The sequence below is a fragment of the Crocuta crocuta genome, unplaced genomic scaffold (genome assembly GCF_008692635.1).
Source record: "Crocuta crocuta isolate KB4526 unplaced genomic scaffold, BGI_CrCroc_1.0 scaffold64, whole genome shotgun sequence".
Taxonomy (NCBI): Eukaryota; Metazoa; Chordata; class Mammalia; order Carnivora; family Hyaenidae; genus Crocuta; species Crocuta crocuta.
The window spans coordinates 13,447,362-13,468,346 of NW_027530640.1; the positions used below are offsets into that span (position 1 = coordinate 13,447,362).

The window sequence follows — 20,985 nt, forward strand, 5'->3', positions numbered from 1 at the left end:
TGTTTTTTTGGGGTTTTTTCCTCCAATGCTGCGACGCATTAACCCTGCTGCTATTGGGATGTTCTCTGCTCAGCCTATTGGCTGAGCCCAGGAGCTGCTGTCTGCCAATCGGGTGGTGGAAGGCAGACAAATCTACCCCGCCACCAGCAAAAACGGCGCGTAACCCTTGCGGTGCCGGCCCAGCCGCCAGAGCTGGCGCCACGAAAGAGAGATAGGTGTCTCCAGCTGCTGTTGCCGTTTGGGGCAGGTCGGCTTCTTCTGCTTCCCAGGACCAGGTAGAGGACTAGCGGGAAGCAGCAATGCTCCGCAAGGTGGGAAGCTGGGTAGAAATCTGCTGGGGGGCCACCCTTTTGTTCCTCATTTGCCACCTGGGTTACGTTTGTGGACAGATCCGATACCCGGTCCCAGAGGAGTCACAGGAAGGGACTTTTGTAGGGAATGTCGCCCAAGATTTCCTGCTGGATACAGAGAGTCTGTCAGCTCGTAGGCTGCAGGTTGCTGGAGAGGTTAACCAAAGACACTTCCGTGTGGATTTGGACAGCGGAGCCCTGCTCATCAAGAATCCAATTGATCGAGAGGCACTGTGTGGACTCAGTGCCAGCTGCATCGTGCCCCTGGAGTTTGTAACTGAAGGGCCTTTGGAAATGTACCGAGCAGAGGTAGAGATTGTGGATGTGAATGATCACGCCCCCCGATTTCCTCGGCAGCAGCTGGACTTGGAAATTGGGGAGGCAGCTCCTCCGGGACAGCGTTTCCCCTTGGAAAAGGCTCAGGATGCAGATGTGGGGAGCAATTCTATCAGCAGCTATAGACTAAGCTCCAATGAACACTTTGCACTGGATGTCAAGAAGCGCAGCGACGGCAGCCTGGTTCCAGAGCTGCTCTTGGAGAAGCCTTTGGATCGGGAGAAGCAGTCAGACTACCGCCTGGTGCTGACTGCTGTGGATGGAGGGAACCCCCCGAGATCTGGCACCGCAGAGCTCCGGGTATCAGTGCTGGACGTGAATGACAACGCCCCAGCTTTCCAGCAATCCAGCTACAGGATTAGTGTGTTGGAGAGTGCTCCTGCCGGCATGCTGCTCATCCAGCTCAATGCCTCTGACCCAGACCTAGGTCCCAGTGGTAACGTCACCTTTTCTTTCAGTGGTCACACCCCTGATCGTGTGAGAAACCTCTTTAGCCTTCACCCTACGACTGGAAAGCTTACCCTTCAGGGGCCCCTAGACTTTGAGAGTGAAAATTACTATGAATTTGATATTCGGGCTCGTGATGGGGGTTCTCCAGCCATGGAGCAACATTGCAGCCTTCGGGTGGATCTCCTGGATGTAAATGACAATGCCCCCCACATCACAGTGACCTCAGAGCTTGGGACTCTTCCAGAGAGCGCAGAGCCTGGCACTGTAGTGGCACTCATCAGTGTGCAGGACCCCGACTCAGGGTCAAATGGAGACGTGAGCCTCCGTATTCCTGACCACTTGCCATTTGCCCTCAAGTCTGCCTTCAGGAACCAGTTCTCCCTGGTGACTGCTGGGCCCTTGGACCGAGAGGCCAAATCCAGCTATGACATCATGGTCACTGCTTCTGATGCTGGGAATCCTCCCCTGAGTACCCAGAGGAGTATTTTCCTCAATATTTCAGATGTGAATGATAACCCACCCTCTTTCTTCCAGAGGTCACATGAGGTGTTTGTTCCTGAGAACAATCGCCCAGGGGACCTGCTTTGTTCCCTTGCAGCCTCTGATCCAGACTCTGGCTTGAATGCACTCATCTCCTATTCTCTCCTGGAGCCCAGAAATCGAGATGTGTCAGCTTCTTCTTTCATCTCTCTGAACCCCCAGACAGGAGCTGTTCATGCTACTCGATCCTTTGACTATGAACAAACACAGACATTACAGTTTGAGGTGCAAGCCCGGGATCGGGGCAACCCACCTCTTAGTAGCACCGTGACAGTTCGTCTGTTTGTGCTGGACCTCAATGACAATGCCCCAGCTGTGCTCCGTCCTAGGGCCCGGCCTGGTTCCTTATGTCCGCAAGCACTGCCTCCATCAGTTGGTGCTGGCCATCTAGTCACAAAGGTGACTGCTGTGGACTTGGATTCAGGTTATAATGCTTGGGTTTCCTATCAGCTCCTGGAGGCCCCAGACCCCAGCCTGTTTGCAGTTTCTCGCTATGCTGGGGAGGTTCGGACGGCAGTTCCCATCCCAGCTGATCTCCCTCCACAGAAGCTGGTCATTGTAGTAAAGGATAGTGGTAGTCCACCGCTCTCTACCTCTGTTACTTTGCTAGTGTCCTTGGAGGAAGATACTCATCCAGTTGTCCCTGATCTTCGAGAATCTTCAGCTCCAAGGGAAGGAGAATCCCGCCTGACCCTCTATTTGGCTGTATCGCTAGTGGCAATTTGCTTTGTCTCCTTTGGCTCGTTTGTTGCACTACTCTCTAAGTGTTTGCGTGGGGCTGCCTGTGGAGTGACCTGCTTTCCTGCTGGCACCTGTGCCTGTCTCACCCGATCTCGAAGGAGGGAGGGGCTTCCTCCTTCCAATGGGATCCTCCGAATCCAGCTAGGGTCAGATGATCCTATCAAGTTTGTTGATGTGGGCGGCCACTCTCATGGCTGTACACCTTTGGCTTCTGCACCCACTCGGAGCGATAGCTTCATGATGGTGAAGTCACCCAGTGCACCTATGGCAGGGGAGCCTGTTCGCCCAAGCTGCCCACCCTCTGATCTTCTGTATGGGCTAGAGGTGAGACCTTTGCAGGCTCAGCCAATGCTTGAGGGTTATTCTGATCCAAGCATATGGCTGGGTCATGTCCCTGGAACTGTTGGTCTCTCTGCAAGAGCCCATAGTGAATGGTAACTATGTTGTAGATGGTGTGCTTCAGAAGTGTTTTGTGAATAACCAGGAAGTTGTCTCAGATTAGTACTTGAGGTGGGTTATGTACCTGAAGGTAAGAAATGAAGGTGATGATCAAGAGGCAGGGGATTGTGGAACTGTGGTGCTGGAATGTGGGAGCATAGAAGGCTATAGTGCACAGCGGGGTAGGATGTGCCAGGCAGTCCCCTAAACCCAGGCGGTTGCTTTCTCTTCCTGAATGACGGAGGCAGGTTCTGGACTACATTAATTCTCGATTACCATTTCCCAGTGAATTGAGGGTGACTGCTATATTTGCCCTGCAATATCAAATACTCCCTAACCCACTGTAGAGAGAACTCGCTGCTTGAAACAGCAGAGAGCACAAAGAAGAGAGAGTTGAGGGAAGCAGGGAGGCATCAGGATGGAAGACAGAGATCTTTTCGTCCAAGTCTTCAAGAATCCCGGTCAGGTCCCCACTGAGATTTGAACTAGATGTAAGAGATTTGGGGGCATGGGAGCATTACTTATTTGAGGGGAAGAGCAATGTGGAAGTGAAATCACTTCATGTCGGAAAACTGGTTTACAGCTGAGGAACTCAGAGATGACCACTCTGGAAGTCTTTAAGCAGACTTCTGAATTGGTGCAACCATCAATCCTAGAGACCATGCCTAGCTTCTGGTTAACTCTCCTGGGTGACCTGGATCCATCACAGGAATGTTCCCCCCACTACAAGCTGTTAATGCTCATTCCAGAGCTCCAGTCAAGGATCTCAGAAAAGCTGAATCCTGTAACGATCAGCTGACAATGAGATTCCTCAAAGCATTGATAGAGTCCTAGCAAGGCTTTACAGGATCCTAACAAATGTTTTCTCTCACCTTAGCCATATTTGGCAGAATGGGGTGGGAGTGGGGGTTAACATGGGCTTTGCCTCCCCTGGAAGGACACAATTTTGTTGGTTTAAGCAAAGTCATGGAAGCTTCTGAAGTCCTGAGGGAAGTTGCTGGGACAGAACACAGAGAAGTTTTGTACCAGTTTGTCTTTCCTGTTGAGCACCATCTGAGCTGTCAAACTTTGCTGCCAGGGGGCTGAATCAACCTGCAGCATGAAATGAGTGGGGAGGTAGGAGGCTTCATTGACACAGATTTGCCTGTTCCTAAGGTTTCCAGGACTGAGGAGACTTCATAATTGGTTGAGAGCAGACAGACTTTTTGGCCAATCAGACTCAGAGCAGAGGTGGGGGATCTGCTCTTCCTGCCCACCTCTCCTCCTCCTGTTCCCCAGCTCCACCCAGNTAAGAGGCTGGAAGGAGACCTAAGAGATTTCAGCTGCTACATTCCAAGACCTGGGTCTGCCTTGGAGACAGAACAGCACAGAGTCAGTGTCCAGGAAGGGACCTGTGGGTCATGGGGCCCGAAACACCCTCACACCTCGCCGGGAAATGGCAAGTGCTGTTCATGTTGTCCTTGTGCTGCTGGGGCTGGGTGTCCGGGCAGCTTCGTTACTCAGTGGTGGAGGAGTCTGAGCCGGGGACGCTGGTGGGAAATGTTGCTCAGGATCTAGGCTTAAAGGTGACAGATCTGTTGAGCCGCCGACTGCGGTTAGGGTCTGAGGAGAATGGACACTTTTTTTCCCTGAGCTTGATGAGTGGTGCTCTGGCAGTGAATCAAAAGATTGACCGAGAGAGCCTATGTGGAGCCAGTACCAGCTGCCTGCTGCCAATACAGGTGGTGACTGAACACCCCCTGGAACTAATCCGCGTAGAGGTAGAAATCCTGGATCTCAACGACAACTCTCCTGGCTTTGCCACTCCTGGGCGAGAGATACGCATCTCAGAATCGGCTGCACTTGGGGCCCGATTCCCACTGGATAGTGCCCAGGATCCGGATGTGGGCACTAATACTGTGAGCTTCTACACTCTAAGCCCCAGCAGTCATTTCTTTCTGAATGTGAAGACCCTAAAAGATGGGAAGCTATTCCCAGAGCTGGTGCTAGAGCAGCAGCTGGACCGTGAAGCCCAGGCAAGACATCAGCTGGTGCTCACTGCTGTGGATGGGGGTATCCCAGCCCGCTCAGGGACCACCCTTATCTCTGTCATTGTACTGGATGTTAATGATAATGCTCCAGCTTTCCAGTCCCCAGTTCTGCGTGTGGGGCTCCCAGAGAATGCACCCATGGGTACACTGTTGCTCCGCCTCAATGCCACTGATCCAGACGAAGGCACCAATGGCCAACTAGACTATTCTTTTGGAGACCATACATCTGAGGTAGTGCGTAATCTCTTTGGCTTAGACCCTAGCAGTGGAGCAATCCATGTCTTGGGTCCCATAGACTTTGAGGAGTCAAGTTTCTATGAAATTCATGCAAGAGCCCGTGACCAGGGACAACCAGCCATGGAAGGCCATTGTATGATTCAAGTGGATGTGGACGATGCCAATGACAATGCCCCAGAGGTACTACTGGCCTCTTTGGTCAACCCTATCCTGGAAAGCACACCAGTGGGCACAGTAGTGGGCTTGTTTAATGTGAGGGACCGAGACTCGGGGAGAAATGGTGAAGTGAGCCTTGATATCTCCCTGGACGTGCCATTTCAGATTAAGCCTTCTGAGAACCACTACTCACTGCTAACCAGCCAGCCGTTGGACCGGGAGACCACATCCCACTATGTCATTGAGCTGCTTGCCAGTGATGCAGGCTCACCTCCCCTGCATGCACAGCTCACTGTCAGGCTCAACATTTCAGATGTTAATGACAATGCACCCTACTTTACTCAACAGCTCTATACTGCTTACATCCCAGAAAACCGGCCTCCAGGTTCCCTTCTTTGCATTGTGGCTGCCTTGGACCCAGACACTGGGGATAATGCCCATCTTACCTACTCCATTGTAGGGAACCAGATTCAGGGAGCCCCAGCTTCTTCCTTTGTATATGTCAACCCTGAGGATGGGCGGGTCTTTGCCCAGCGCACCTTTGACTACGAATTGCTGCAAATGCTGCAGATCATGGTGGCGGTGCGAGACTCTGGCTCTCCCCCATTGCACTCGAACACATCTCTGCATGTGTTTGTTCTGGATCAGAATGATAATGCACCAGCAGTGCTGCACCCAAGACCTGGCTGGGAACTCTCAGTACCCCAGCGTATCCCTCGCTCTGCTCCTCCTGGCTCCTTGGTCACCAAAGTGACAGCTGTGGATGCTGATGCAGGCCACAATGCATGGCTCTCCTATTCACTGTTGCCCCAGTCTACAGCTCCAGGACTGTTCCTGGTGTCTGTACATACTGGGGAAGTGCGCACAGCCCGGGCCTTACGGGAGGATGATTCTGACACCCAGCAGGTTGTGGTCCTGGTGAGGGACAATGGTGACCCTTCCCTCTCCTCTACAGCCACAGTGTTGCTGGTTCTGGAGGATGAGGACCCTGAGGAAATGCCCAAGTCCAACGATTTCCTCACACTCCCTCCTGAGCGTTCAGACCTTACCCTTTACCTCATTGTGGCTCTTGCAGCCATCAGTCTTTTATCCTTAGTCACTTTCACTTTTCTGTCAGCTAGGTGCCTTCAGGGGCATGCGGATGGGGATGGGGGCCAGTGCTGCAAGCGCCAGGCCTCACCTTCTCGGGACTTCTATAAGCAGTCCAGTCCCAACCTGCAGGTGAGCTCAGACGGCACACTCAAGTACATGGAGGTGACGCTACGGCCCACAGACTCGCAGAGCCACTGCTACAGGACGTGCTTTTCACCAGCCTCGGATGGCAGTGACTTCACATTTCTAAGGCCCCTCAGTGTCCAGCAGCCCTCAACGCTGGTGCTGGAGCCTGATGCCTTCTGGTCCCGCTCTAATACGCTGCGGGAGCGGAGCCAGGTGAGGGGTTCAGTACTGCCAAGGGTGACCCCTGTGGTTTGGGATGGAGAAGCAGCCCATCCACAGAAGGGACTTTGAGTTTACATCCACTCCTCTTGGGAGGGGGTGGAGGTGTGGGGGTGGAGGATGGAGGTCAGTGTTGCCAGCAGTCCATCTGATTGTTGGGACCATTTGGTCTGAATGCATGGAATGCCAAGGTAGGGATAGGACTCTGAGCACCAGGAGGTGGTAGTGATTGCAGGTGAGGGTAAGTAAGACCAGTCCTCCCTGCCCTCACTCAGAAAAGCCTGGGGCCCAGCAGTCTTTATGGCCAGGGTTGGGGGGCTGGGGGTGGTCCTGGGTGGAGACAGTCATGGATCTATAGTTGCATCCAGCCTCCTTGATTCCCAGGCCAGCTTGCTGTGCTAGTCTTTGTTTCTTCTTCTACTCCCTTGACCTGTGACTTCACTGTTAATCTCAACCTTCCTTATTCCCCCATCAAACAAATTCATCTGTAGACAGAATCAGTATACACCTAGGCTTCATGCATGTCCTCCTTGCAGAACATATCACTGGCCACACGCAGCAACAGGCTCGTCTCACTTCATCTGCACACATGCACAAGCAAAAACACAGTCTCTCTCTCTCACACACACACACACACACACACACACACACACACACACACCCCTGCACTTGGGCTTACACACCCGTCACCTTTTACTGCCAGCGCTTGCTGCCAGGTTCACATGCACTGGCTGTCCCAGAGCCCCTCACAGCTACCCAACCACCTGGCTGCTGGCATCAGAGGTGCTCACTGCTCACTGATTACACCGTGGTGAGGATCCCATGGCACAGTTTCCCAGGGCCTGCAAGGACTCAGGAGCCCTTTCCCACCTCCACCTGGGGCTAGGTCAGGCCACCTCTGGGCAAGAGTTTTTGACTCTAGGTTGGGCCACCCCATTGCACTGGGGCTCTAGGTAGAATGCTGTGGTGCCTCCAGCCCAGAAGCCTTGAGGGCTGGCTGAGCTACCCTGTGGGCCAAGGGTACAATAGGCAGCCTGGGATCTCAGTGGCAGTCACTGCCTGTCCTATCCCAGGAAGTAGAAACTGAAGCACCTGGACTCTGGGCACCCAGAGATAGGCTTTTGGCTCCGTCGTGACCTTGATGTGTTCTGCGATCTAGGGTCAGGGCTTTAGGGGCGAGCAGAGTATCTGAGACTCTGTCAATCCCTCCTTCAGCTGATGGAAAGCCTCTGCCGGTTGCTGGGGTACCCTCATCTGTGGGGAAACTATAATAGTAAAAAGACACAAGTTTTCACAAACTCGGGAGCTTTTATTGAAAATATACTCATACCCCACCCTGCCCTTGCTGAATCAGAATTAGAGTTTTGAAACAGCACCCCAATGTGATAGCTGATTGAAAGAGCCTTCCTGCAATACCTCCTTGGAGTACCACGTCTCACTTGCTCTTCCTAAGGATTTTGTTGGGTGGATACTAGCTTCCTCACCTTATAACTGAATTTCACAGAGGTCAAGTGACTTGCTCAAGTTAACAGGGTAAGTGGTAGAGAAAGATCTAACTCAGGTCTAATTCCAGAATTTATGCTTTCACAAAGTTGGAAGATGAGAGGGCAGTTTGCATCTGCTGGGATGGGGCATAGATGGATTCTTCCCTTTTAGGGCTTTATCTGTTAGAGAAAAGTCTTCTGGGGCTCCTTGTCCCTGAGTAGCCTTCACTGAACACACTTTGGACCCGCCGTCTTTATGTAGGTTGTGAGTTTTGCCTATCAGTTCTCCTCCAGTCTGTCATGGTTCTCGAATGGATCATACGTAGATTGTCCTGTGTCTAAGAATACAGTGGCTGATGAGTAGGCATCCCAGTGCCTTTCCCCACAGCAGCCCTGGACTGGTGCCGGCGACCCCTCTTATTCCTGGGATGCTAACTTTCTGGGTTCTGCTCATATCACAGACACCTGTGAGTCTTAGAGTGAGATATCTGAGATATTTGGCAGCCTTGGGTTTGTCTTCTCCCCAGTGTAATCAGAGATGCTCACACTTCTCTTCTGCTTCTATAAGTGAGAGTGAGAGTCTGTTACCAGCATAGCCCAGAAGGGGTAAGAGGAGATAGCTCTAGAGTGCTCCATGTGTGATTGGATAATACACTCTCTGGAAAGGCTGGAGGGGAACTCAGGAGTGGACTCAGGAGTGAAGCGACTGGCCAAAGTCCCACACCTTTACCCAGATGGGACGTGGCTATAGATCAACCCCTTAGGAGCCCTGGAGACTTAGCTGGCTCTGCTTAGAGGCTTTGGAGGCTGTGGGAGCTAGAGCTCTGCTGGGCTCCATCCCAGCAGTTTTCTCTATCCCAGACAGAGCAGGCTTGTTCTCTCCTCCTCAGTCACGGCCATTGTCTGGCAGAGTTCTGGGGGTGAGGGGTGTCCTGGGGCTTGGATGCCCTGCAAAGGATCAGTCTGGCATGACTCCTAAGTTAATAATGTATTTAGCTGTGGGAAGGGATTCTTGAGAGCCAAGGGCCTGGAGGAAGCGTCCCTCTGAATGTGTTACAGCACAACCTGGCGCAAAAAGGGTTACCGGGAGCAGCAGCCATCTTGCTGCAAAGATGCTTTGTTCCCAGCTGAGGTGCTAAATAAATTCTTTTTAGAGGCTGGTGGAATTCTCATTTAAAATCTTTTCTGACACTTTCGAGGACCTTTTCTGCACCCCTCCCCCTGGTTCCACTTTCAGCCCTTGAATCTCAGCTCCGAATTTCTGAGTCTGTGGGCAGGGAGGAATGGGCTATTTCTTCAGCAAAGGAATCTGGGTTTGCTCACTATGGTCAGATAAATGTTATTTTATCTCTTTGCCTTAGACCTCAGACCTGGGGTATGTTTTGTCTTTGGAGATTAGTCTTTCCCTCTCTCCTCTTTGTATCCATTCCCCTCTTTTCCTTCCTGCCCATCCCCACACATTGGTGACATTCTGTTTGTGAGTACTCAGCCCGTTTCCCTCTGTTTTCTCCACAGCAAGCCCCGCCCAACACGGACTGGCGATTCTCTCAGGCCCAGAGACCAGGCACCAGCGGGTAGGTGACTGCTTCTCCAGCCCACCCTCTTCTCTGCGGCATTTTCTCAGTGATGGCGTGGGAGGAGGTGGGGGGAGGGCCCAGCGTTTGCTACAAATGGCTCCTTCCCTCAGTTCCAGATTTCAGGGAGGTTTCGTGTTTTGGGGGCTGGTACAAGGACCCCAGAAGGAAAAGGCTTCTACTCTGGCTATTTTGAAAGCTCAATTCACACCTCAGCCCTTCTCTTCTCACCAGGTTAATCTTTTCCTATCTTCTAGTCCTAAAGTGGTCTCCGGGTGGAACCCATCTGATTCCTAAGTCTCCCTGCTCCTGCTTTGGCTGGGGTTCAGGCAGAGACTCCGGGGACAGGAGGCAGGGGGGAGGCGCAGTCAACAGTCAGAACCTCCTCCAGAGTCTGCAGGGAAGAGCCCAGGAGAGGTCGGGGAGGTTGGTCAGCTGTTGGGGGAGGCAGAGACTGCACTGCTGGAGGCTGGGCTGAGGAGGGAGCTCCTGGGGCAGGTCTCCCTCCTCCTGCCCCACTCCGGGCTGGGCTGCCTCAGTCCTGAAAACTGGTCCTGCCCTCTCTACCTGCAGGCCTTTTGTCTCTGCCACCCTTTCTTATCTCTTTGCCCTTCCTTCAGTCTCTTATTTCAGTTTGTGGTCTTTGCCTCTCCCTCTCTATCTGTCTGTATCTCAGTTTCTGTCTTTATTGCTGCGTCTTGGTCCCTACCATTTGTGTCTGCTTGCACTGATCTGTGCCTCACACTGCACCTGCCGTGCTCGGTGCTCAATAAATGTGGAATTAATAAATGTGACTCTTCCTTAGTCTCAGTCTTTGTTTCTTTTCTCTCCGTTTCTGCCTCCCAGTCTCTTTCCTTGACCTCTTTTTTCTCCCTCTTTCCTAGTCTCCTTATGTTCCTCCATCTCTAGTCTCTTGGTTTCTCAATCTCTCACTATTTCTGCTTTCCTTTTTGTTCTCAGACTATGTGTCTTTTTGTGTCTCTGTGTGTCTCTGTATCTCTAAGTGTGTAGTCTGTCTCTGTCTGCGTCGCTGAATCTCTTATTACTCTTTGTTTATCTCTCCGTTTCCTTTTTATCCTGTCTTTTACTCTTTGTCTGTGTCATTTCTTTGTACTTGTGGGCAAGCCAGCACACACATTCCCCCCACAACTCTTCTCCCTCTCCCTGCCCCTCACACACAGAGTCTTTGATCAGTGCTCACTACCACATACCCTCCCACCCAGGCTACCCCGGCTGCTCATTTTAATTGAGTATGAATTCCTGCTGAGACAGGAACCCCCTGTGGGTAGTGGGGAAGGAAACAGCAGAAAGACCTTTAGTTGGTCTCAGGAGAGTAGGGTGGGCTTTGGGCCAGATCTCCCTGTTAGAAGTCAAGAGCCTAGAGGAGTCCTAGGAACCCGGTGGGGGGGTGGGGGGGAAGGAGAGAGAGGGAGGAGAGAGAAGAGCTTAGGTCACCTTCCCCTGCGCCCTGCCTCCTTGATGGTCAGGCACTTGTTGCCCACATTTCCCCACATGCTATCAATGTGGTGAGGGCTCACTGCCACAAGAACCCAGGAGACCTCAGTACATGCCAAGGAGGTAGAGACTCCACTTCCTTGTCCTGTGCAATCCTGCACATGTATTGGGAACTCCAGATACTTCCTAGAAGACCGTTAGAAGGCAGCAAACCAGATGGTTTGGACTATCCTTACCCCTTCATTGACCCCTTCTGTCTCCTTTTTTCCCCGGTGGGTTTGCCAGCCTTTTTATAGCTTATCCATTAGGCCATTCATGTGTTTATTCACATATTCATTCATGCATTTGTCACTTACTTGTTTGGGCATCTATATGATCCAGGCCTTGTTCTAAACACTGTCCTGTAAGCATGAACAAGCAGACATGATCTTAGAGCTCATAGACTTCCAGGCTAGCAGGTGAGACAACAAATTGCCCCAAAACAAATGTCTAGTTAGAAATCATAGCAAGTTCTCAGAAAAAGAGGGTCATATGAGTTGTAATGGTGGGGGGAGGGGTAGAGAAAGCCTCCAAGAAGAAGTGACATTTGAGCCGAGGTGAGGAGAGGTACTGGGCAACTTGTGTACCCTGTACCCTCCTCTGCTGTAGATCATATACTGGCCCTGAAGCAGAATTCACTGCTGGACCTGGAAATCCCACAGATTGCTTGTGTTGTCACCTCAGGGTTGAGCACCGTACCCCTGTCTCAAGTCCCTTGTCATCAAATGAGAGACTTGGTGTCCTGAAATACACACAGGAACTCTTGGGGAGATGTAAGGGAAGGCTCCCTTCCTTAGTTAAGTTGAGGGGGATGGACAAACATTTCTGATGGAGTTCCAAAATGGTCCAGGTGAAAAAACATGAAGGGACCAATCCAACAAGTACAACTTTTCTCGTTGATTTATTCCATAGTTAGTAAGCACCTGCTGTAGGCCAGGGATGTCCTAGGGGTGGGAGATAACAAAATAGGCCTGCTCCCTTCCCAAAAGGAGCTTACTGTGCATTGAGTGAAACAAATATTAATACCAAAAATAAATATAAGATTGTAACTATCATAAGTGCTATGAAGAGCATTGACTGGTGGTGGAGCATAAAGTAGCGATTTGCCCTGGTCAGGGCGCAAGAGGACCTCTAGGAGGAAAGGAGGTTGTGCTGAAATCTGAAGGGGTTCAAATTAACCAGCTCCAGAAGAGAGGGAAGAGCCTCCGCATGGGCCTTGTGGTAAGGCCCCTCAGGATCAGCAGACTGACAGGGAACTCTGTCTTTGCTGCCATTCTGAGGAGTAAATCTGAGTGGAAGGATGAAGAAGGGTGATTTCTTCAGCCTAACTCTGGCTCCAGCCCTCCACTGCTGCTTTGCTCCACTCCTCCCCCCTCGCCCCCCACTGCACCATCTTTGCTACTGGCACACTGGGTACAGAGCAGGGGGCAGTGTTGAGTTCCTCGATGAACCTAGTTCGGGTTCAAGCCAGCACTGGGTCACATTGCCCAGATAAAAGGGGGAAAGACATGATCTGAAGTCCCTGCCTGCCATGTGCTCCTCCTTCCAGCCACTGTCCCTTCTCAAGTCATCTTTTTGGCTTCTTATCTCAACAGCTGTTATCTCAAGCTTTGAACCCAGCAAGCCACTTGTCCCTTCCCACACTGTAACCCAGGCCCCACCCTGCAGCTGTTCCCAGTCTCTGCACAGAGGAGTCTCCATTTAGCTTTTCCTGGTCTCCACTCTCTTCTCTGTTGATGACTTCCATCCCCCTCCTCTGAGAGGACACAATCCCTGCTCTCAGCAGACAAGTAGCAACTTAATTGTTGTTTTTTGTTTTTTTGTCTTTTGGGTGTTTTTTTGTTTTGTTTTTGCTTATAAAATAATACACACTCATTGTAGAAGCATGGGGAAATAGAGAAAAATTTTTGAAAGAAAAAGGACTCTAAATTTCACAACACACAGAAACCCCCACTAGCAATTTTTGAGTATGGAAATTTTCAAATCTGTGCAAAAGTGGAACGGTAAAATGAACCTCTGTGATCCCACTGTCAGCTTCAACTAATGCCCTGAGTCGTTTCACTTCAGTCTCCACCCTGTTACCCCCCTGGAATTACTGAGACAAATCTCAGCCATCATATAAAGTCATCTGACTCTTCACTGTTTTAAAGAGACAATTCTTTTAAATACACGGCATTAACAGTAATACTAATAAACTAATAATATACTAGCACTAAGTAATATAACATTAATGAGCTAGTCTCATCACATATCTGGTCTGTATTGACACTTCGCCAATTGTATGTCTCTCTCTGGTAATTCATTTGCACACTTATCCAAATTAAGCCCCACTTTTTGTATTTGAGTGTCTCAAATCTCTTAAGCTCTTGAATATTTTCACATGTGTATTTTTTTTAATGTTTATTTTGAGAGAGAGCATGAGCATGAGTTGGGGAGGGACGGGGGAGGGGGACAGAAGACCCTCCTGTTTCTGTTCCCTTCGCAGTACATCACAATTTTCCCATGTCAGTAAAAAAAAAAAACTTTCAAAGTTAACTGTTGCCTAACAGCCCCTCATATGGACACATAATGTATATTTTAAAAGGCTGACAGGCTTTTACTACCTTAAAAAATACATATTTATTTGTATTTTAATACAGTTAAATCCAGGCTCTTGTCAGAGGTGACTTTCCCAGACTTCTCTTTTTTTTCATCTCGCTGCAGGGAGCATTTTTCCATAGCCCAGCCTCTGGGCTGTTCCCTCATGCACACATCCAGCACCCCAGAAGCTCTTTGGGGCAAGAACTGTGTCTGTCAGCTTTTATGTCTTAGGGTTTACCACAGGCACTGACACATAGCGAGTGCTTGGAAAATGGTGAATTAGAGATAGTCCATCTCCTCTATTTTTATTGTTCACCGTCTCCTAAATCCTGGAACAGTCTCCTATCCCCGCTGCTGCCTCTCTGCTGCAGCCTAGTGTGGTGTCATGTATGAGAGCAAAGGTTTCAGAGTCACGTTAGGCCTCTTCAGGTTGTAGCCCTGCCATTTATCGACTGTGAGACTTTGGAAGTTTTTCAACCTCTCTGAGCCCTGGTTTCATCTGCTGGAAAAGAGGGATCATCATAATAACACTTACCTGCAGGTGGTTCTGAGGCTCAGATAGGCTGTATGTATACACGTATACTTATATACGTGTATATAAAATATACAATGTAGTCATCCCAGAACTCAGAAAATAGGAAGTTGTCAGCAAGTTGTTCAGAAAGAAGTCTCTCCTCCTCCACTCATCTTGTGGCCAGCTTCAGAGAGCTGGCCACCTGCCCATCTGTTTAGCTTCCAGCCTTCAATCATTGCCCAAGAATCCTCCTTATAGCGCAGCCTGTTACGGTTCCAGGCCCACCCCTCTACTCACCTTTATTCCCTCAGCACCATCCCCCAGTCCCCACTGGGCATCCTCCTAACCAAGTGTCTTGACCCTCTCGTCTCCCCCGGAGCCCTTCTCTCTACTTCCCCTCCGTGACACCTGTTCTCCCCACTCTATTCCAGTTAGGCTTCTCTCTAGGCATGAGCCCATATGCCTGAGGCCTGTGCCTTCCAGCAGGTCCAGTGACAGCTCAGCAGGGCTGTACCTAAACACCCCTGGATTTCCATAGAGACAGAAGTGGCTGAGGCCGCAGCACTGGGCTCCTGTCTTCCCAGAGGGACCCTTAACCCTTAGTCCTCTCCCACGAGCTAAAGCAGTCTTTAAATTATTTTTTTTTTTAATGTTTTACTTATTCCTGAGAGAGAGGGAGAGAGAGAGCGTGAGCAGGGGAGGGTCAGAGAGAAGGGGAGACACAGAATCCAAAACAGGCTCCAGGCTCTGAGCTGTCAGTACAAAGCCCGACGTGGGGCTCGAACCCACGAACCGTGAGATCATGACCTAAGCCGAAGTTGGACCCTCAACCGACTGAGCCACCCAGGCGTCCCAGCAGTCTTTAAATTCTTAAGTCCCATCATGACACCCCTCTTCCTTTAAACACCTCAGTGACTTCTCAGAGCTCTTAGGATGAGACCAAAATCATTAGCGTTCATTTTACAACCTCATTGCCTGACACCATCTCCCCTTGGGGCAGCCACACTGGCTTCCGTTAGTCCACTGAACTGGCCAGGCCTTTCCCAGCCTCAGAGGCTTGGGGCACGTGCCTCACTCTGCCTGGAAAGCTCTCTCCCACAGCTCATTACTTTCTTCTAGATACTTCATTTTACTTCTCAATTTTTTACTGTGAGATGTTTCAAAATTGTCAAAAAGTTGACTTGTTGAAAATAGTGTGATGAACTTGGAAATACTGTTTTTACCTAGATTTATCAGTTGTTTATATTTTGCATTTTTTTTCTCTCCGCACACACAGTACACTTTTTTTCCTGAACCATTTGAGAGTTGCAGACATCATAGTATTTGAAAAACTTCAGTACATACTTCCTAATAACAGTAACATCCTCATACAAACCACACAAGAATGATCACATTTGAGAAATTTAACATTAGTGCCAATAGCAGATTTCATAAATGTTCTCCAAATGTCCTTTTAACCTGTTTGGTATATATATATATTTTTTTAAGTAAGCTCTGTACCCATTGTGGGGCTTGAACTCATGATCCTAAGGTCAAGAGTTGCATGGTCTACCAACTAAGCCAACCTGGCACTCCTGGTGTTTGTTTCTTTTTCTTTTTTATAAATCTGGGATTTAGTCAACGAGCATGAATTACCTTTCCTTGTCCTATCTCTTTCATCTCCTTCAATGTAGAACAGTCTCCTTACTTTTTTGTTTGTCTGTTTTAATGACATGGACATTTTTTTAGAGTCCAAGCCAGTTGTCTTAAAATGTCCCACAATCTGGGGCTTCTGGGTAGCTCAGTTGGTTTGAGCGTCTGACTTCAGCTCAGATCATGATCTCATGGTGTCAGCACAGAGCCCAGTTGGAATCCTCCATGCCCCTTTCTCTATCTCTCCTTCCCTCCCTCTCAAAAATAAACACTTAAAAATAAATAAAATGTCCCATGATCGAGATTTGCTTATCATTTTCTCACAGTGAAATCAGTTAACAACCATTTTGGTAGGAGCACTGACTGAGTTACATTGTACACCTCCCACAGCATTACATCAGGTATCATTTCCTGTCATTTTGTTCAGTTATCAGGGACACTCCCTTTGTTCACTTAAAGTAGTATCTCTGGATCTCTCCATTACAAAGATATTTTTAAGTATTTGTGATTAATAAGCATTCTGTGGGTGATATCTGAGACTGTACAGCAACCTTTCACTTTTAATATTTTAGTATTCACCGGAGATTAGTGATTACAAGGTGGTGATTTTCTGTCATTCCTCCTACTTTTGTTGAGATGGAATTGTCCTACAGATCCCCTGGAAATTTCTTCAGATGTAAATTCCCTGTCTTCTAATTTCCCTTTTCCTCAGGGATGCTTGGACTGATTGAGCTCCCTAACCCTTACTAAATCAAGACTCCCCTATGCACTCTGCCCCCATGGCACTTGTCACAGTTACCATTAAATAATTGTATGATCATTTAACGTCAGCCTCTCAATATATAGACCATGAACGAGCATCATAGGGACAAACTATTTTGGCCATGTTCACAACTGTAACCCCAGTACTTTACCATGTGTTTGCACATAGTAATTGGCCAGTAAATGTAGGTTGAATAAATGGACACAGAATTCCAACTCTTGTCACTCTGAGGAGAGAGAAATGAGGCTCCTACTTCCCCTTCAACCCTAACTCTCTGTTTGATGTGAGGGTGTAGAGGACACAGAGCAGCTGCACTCTGGCCTAAGCCTTGGACTAAGTCCACCTGCCTGGGGATGGAGAATCCCAGATCAGGGGAAACCATAAACAGGGACGGAACTTGGAAAAATTGTAAAGCATTTCTTGGCTGTGCTCACCCACCATGACAGAATACACCAGCGTGCTCTTGCTCGCTCGCTCGCGCTCTCTCTCTCTCCCTCCCTCCCTCCTTCCTTCCCTCCCTCCCTCCCTCTCATGCCTCCAAGGCCTGCCCTGCAGCCCTTCCCCTGGTGCCAGATCCTTCCCTCGTGGTGACCTCACTCTCTCCATGCATTTTTTTCCTCACATTGATTTGGGCAAGAAACACTTACTGAGAAACTTTGGTGTGCCAGATGGTGTCAAGGGCCACCTAATAGTGTGTGTGTCAGGGTGGTTCTCCCTTCCCTCAAAAACAGAAATAATAGGATACTTCAGAATTCCAAAAAACATGGAAATACTCACTGTGGGAAAAATCTGAATTGAGCTGGAATTCCTCCAGGTCATTTATAGTTCGTGTTTTTAACAGCCATCAGCCACTTCATATTTTTCTCAATGCTGAGAGTGTCTAAAGGTCTTAATTAGGTGCTTCGGCAGGAGCCAGGCAAGCACCATCTTCTGCAGACAGTGCAAACAGGTACAGCAGCCCCTGGGGGAAGTGGCTGGGCTGGGGGGGATGCTTAGAGATCCCCTCTGACAAATTTTATTCATCTTAACAAGGCAGAAGTTGGGAACTGCCATCTAGGGAACAACAGATTTGCTGTGAGAGGGAGCTTGAGGAATTAGGGAAGTGCCCCAGAATACGTTTGATTTCTATAGATGGGACACGGTAAGCAGGTATGCTAAGCAAAGGGATCTTTCAAAGTATTTGCAAACATTACATGTTCTAATCCTACAGGCCATCCTTTGGCATGGGATGGAGATACAGGGTACTAGATCTGGGAACCCTGGGAGAGGACGGGAGGGGTGTGAGCTGGGCTGGCCTGGAAGACTGTATTCACCATCCCACTCTCTCCCCAGCTCCCAAAATGGTGATGAAACCGGCACTTGGCCCAACAATCAATTTGACACAGAGATGCTGCAAGCCATGATCTTGGCCTCTGCCAGTGGTAAGTTGTGTCACTTGTGTGGGGGGGGATGGGGACCTGGGATTCTGGGGGAATCCCACAGCCACCATGACTGGCTGTCAACCTGCATGATTTCTCTGGATCTTTCTCAGAGTCCCTGAGAAGACTCATAATTCCTGGACAAAAAGCCAGGTTGAAAAATAGGTTAAGACTTCTGCAATGCCTAGAAAAGGTGAAAAAGGAAAGATTTATTGAGGGAACAGAGAGAGTGGTGTTACTAATCCAGCTCCAGAAGGGGACTGCATAGGTCGGATTCTACTTCTGCCACTTACTGTCTTTGTGAATTTGATAATTTTGCTTAATCTTGCTAAACCTCAGCTTCTTCAGCCAAGAAAATGGAGACAGTGGCCTCAAAGGTTTGTTGTGAGGATTAAATGAGACCGTACTACAAAGCACAAAGTACTGGGCCTGTGATATACAGGCCCTTTTCTCTATGGTAGTGGATGTGGATACTCCCAGCACCGAGAACACATTTGGATGAGAGACCGCTTCCCTTTGCTGTTGCCCCACCTCAAGAGCAGCATTTTGATTTTCCTAGAAAGCTAACAGAGAACTTCACATACAATAGAGATTCAGTCAATGGTTGTTGGCCCTGAAGAAGGGTCCTGAGCAGGGCAGACAGAAACACAGAATGATGTTAGTACTTTAGAGCACAAGCTTTGGAGGCAGGTCAACCTGGACTCAAATCTCAGCATCCACACTTAGCTGTGAGTCCTCAAGGAAGGTGCTAAGCTCCTCTGGGCCTCACTTGGACTGACTATCACATGAGAACTAGAACAGATCTTGCTGGTATTGGGAGGGCCTGATGTGAGGCCTTAGCACAGGGATGACAGAGCAAGGGCACAATATGTAGTGGCAAAATTGATTACTTCTTATCTTTTTTGACCTGTAAAAGGCAGATTTAGAATAATGCCTATTCATAAGGACTAGTTCTAGGAGTAGTACATCTTGGGCTTCCTGTGGAAACTGTCAGGGGATTAGGCCCTGGGCTTAGTGCAGTGAAAGCCTCTGGCCTACACCATGTGTGGAGGGCTGGGAAAGAACCCGGTGAAATCAGAACCTATGGGGGCGCCTGGGTGGCTTAGTCGGTTAAGCATCCGACTTTCGCTTAGGTCATGATCTCGTGGTTTGTGGGTTCGAGCCCCGTGTTGGGCTCTGTGCTGACAGCCAGCTTAGAGCCTGGAGCTTGTTTCAGTCTGTGACTCCCTCTCTCTCTGACACTCCCCTGCTCACGCTGTCTCTCTCTCTCTCCCCTAGAAAAATAAAAAACATTAAAAAAAAAAAAAAAAAGAAGGGCGCTCGTTGGGATGAACACTGGGTGTTCTATGAAAGGGATGAATCACTGCCTTCTCCTCCTGAAATCAATACTACATTATATGTTGACTGATTTTAATGTAAAATAAATAGAAATAAAATTTTAAAAAACGGAGATTGAGGGAACGACTGCAAAGGAGAGTGTATTAATCACTGCAGTCGAGCACCCACACTCGCTGCTGTTAGTCAGAAGCCCGCAGATCTCGTCCCTGGTGTTTTGCGATCGATCACACATGGGCACCTGATGCTGGCAAGTGGAGGGCCGCAGCGGAAAGATCCCGGCACCATCAGCGGAACAGGACTCTGCGGGACCATCTTGCAAGGTGATGACTGCCAGATGTGGGCCATTCTTCTTCCGCGGTCAGAATCCATGATTCGTTATTCAAAACCCTTGGAGGGGCGCCTGGGTAGCTCAGTCCGTTGCAGTCCACTGAGCGCCCGACTTCAGCTCATGTTATGATCTCATGGGTTTGAGCCCCACGTTGGGCTTTGCACCGATAACGGGGAGCCTGCTTCAGATTCTTTGTCTCTCTCTCTGCCCCTGCCTCGCTTGCATTCTCTCTCTGTCTCTCTCGCTCTCTTCAGTCATTAAAAAAAAGACTTAAAAAAANAAAAAAAAAAAAAAAAAAAAAAAGAACCTATGTTCTGTCCTGGGTGCATGCTAGGCCTCACATCAATTCATCCTCTTAACCAGCTCTGCAAAGCAGGTCTGTGATTACTTACGTCTGACAGATGAGAAAACTGAGAAAACCCTTGCTCCAGGGTCCCCCTTTTGAGCTCCAGATTGGCAATTCTAACCCGTTCCGACTCTCAAGTTCATGGCTTTCTTTTGCACAAACCATGTCTGCCTTTAGATGCAGCCTGTGTTTCCCTTTTAGCTGAGTAAGTGTAAAGGCTAAACTCCTCTTAGCATCCTGCTTTAATCTACCAGACTAGAGGTGCCAGATAAAACACAGGAGGCCTGGTTAATTTTAACTTCATGTGAACAACAAATAATATTTTAGCATAAGTATTTCCCAAACATGAGTATTGAGACATACTATGTAAAAAAAGAAAGAAAAAAAAAAACAAAAAAACCCCTGCTCATTGTTTATCTGAACTTCAGATTTAATTGGGAGGATCCTACATTTTTATTTGTTAAATTTGGGAAGCCTCTCCCAGATGTCTTTGAGGCTAAGTGAAGCCAGGCCCATGGTAGGTGAAGGGGGAGAGGAAGTGACCATGGCAGCCAGCCTTCTGGGACAGAGCTGGCCCAGGTCTGGGGTGGGCGGGAGCTGTACTTCTGGAGAGACCAGATACTGAGTATGAAAGAGGCAGGTGGGTGCGTCTAGGAGATGCCAAGTCAGGTTCTTGAGGGAAGTAGACAGACAGGTATATTTAACTGTTGTGGTTTTTATTTTTTTAAATTTTTTTTTAAGGTTTTTTTTATTTATTTCTAGAGAGAGAGAGAGAGCGTGAGCAGGGGAGGGTCAGAGA

At 49.1% G+C, this 20,985-nt stretch overlaps 1 protein-coding gene across 20 annotated transcripts in view; it reads left to right on the forward strand.

The window, feature by feature from the left end:
• The window catches only part of LOC144235274 (protocadherin gamma-C4), a 176,380-nt gene that overhangs the window by 149,851 nt on the left and 5,544 nt on the right, over nt 1–20,985 (forward strand). For 15 of the 20 annotated variants that reach the window (XM_077768812.1, XM_077768805.1, XM_077768803.1 and 12 more), the window contains 2 exons: nt 9,715–9,773; nt 18,089–18,177. In XM_077768812.1, the coding sequence (XP_077624938.1) occupies nt 9,715–9,773; nt 18,089–18,177 (148 nt within the window). Of the gene's footprint in view, nt 1–299; nt 2,742–4,162; nt 6,710–9,407; nt 9,575–9,714; nt 9,774–18,088; nt 18,178–20,985 lie in introns of those variants that run through there. The other 5 variants (XM_077768799.1, XM_077768798.1, XM_077768811.1 and 2 more) reach the window with 5 other exon arrangements.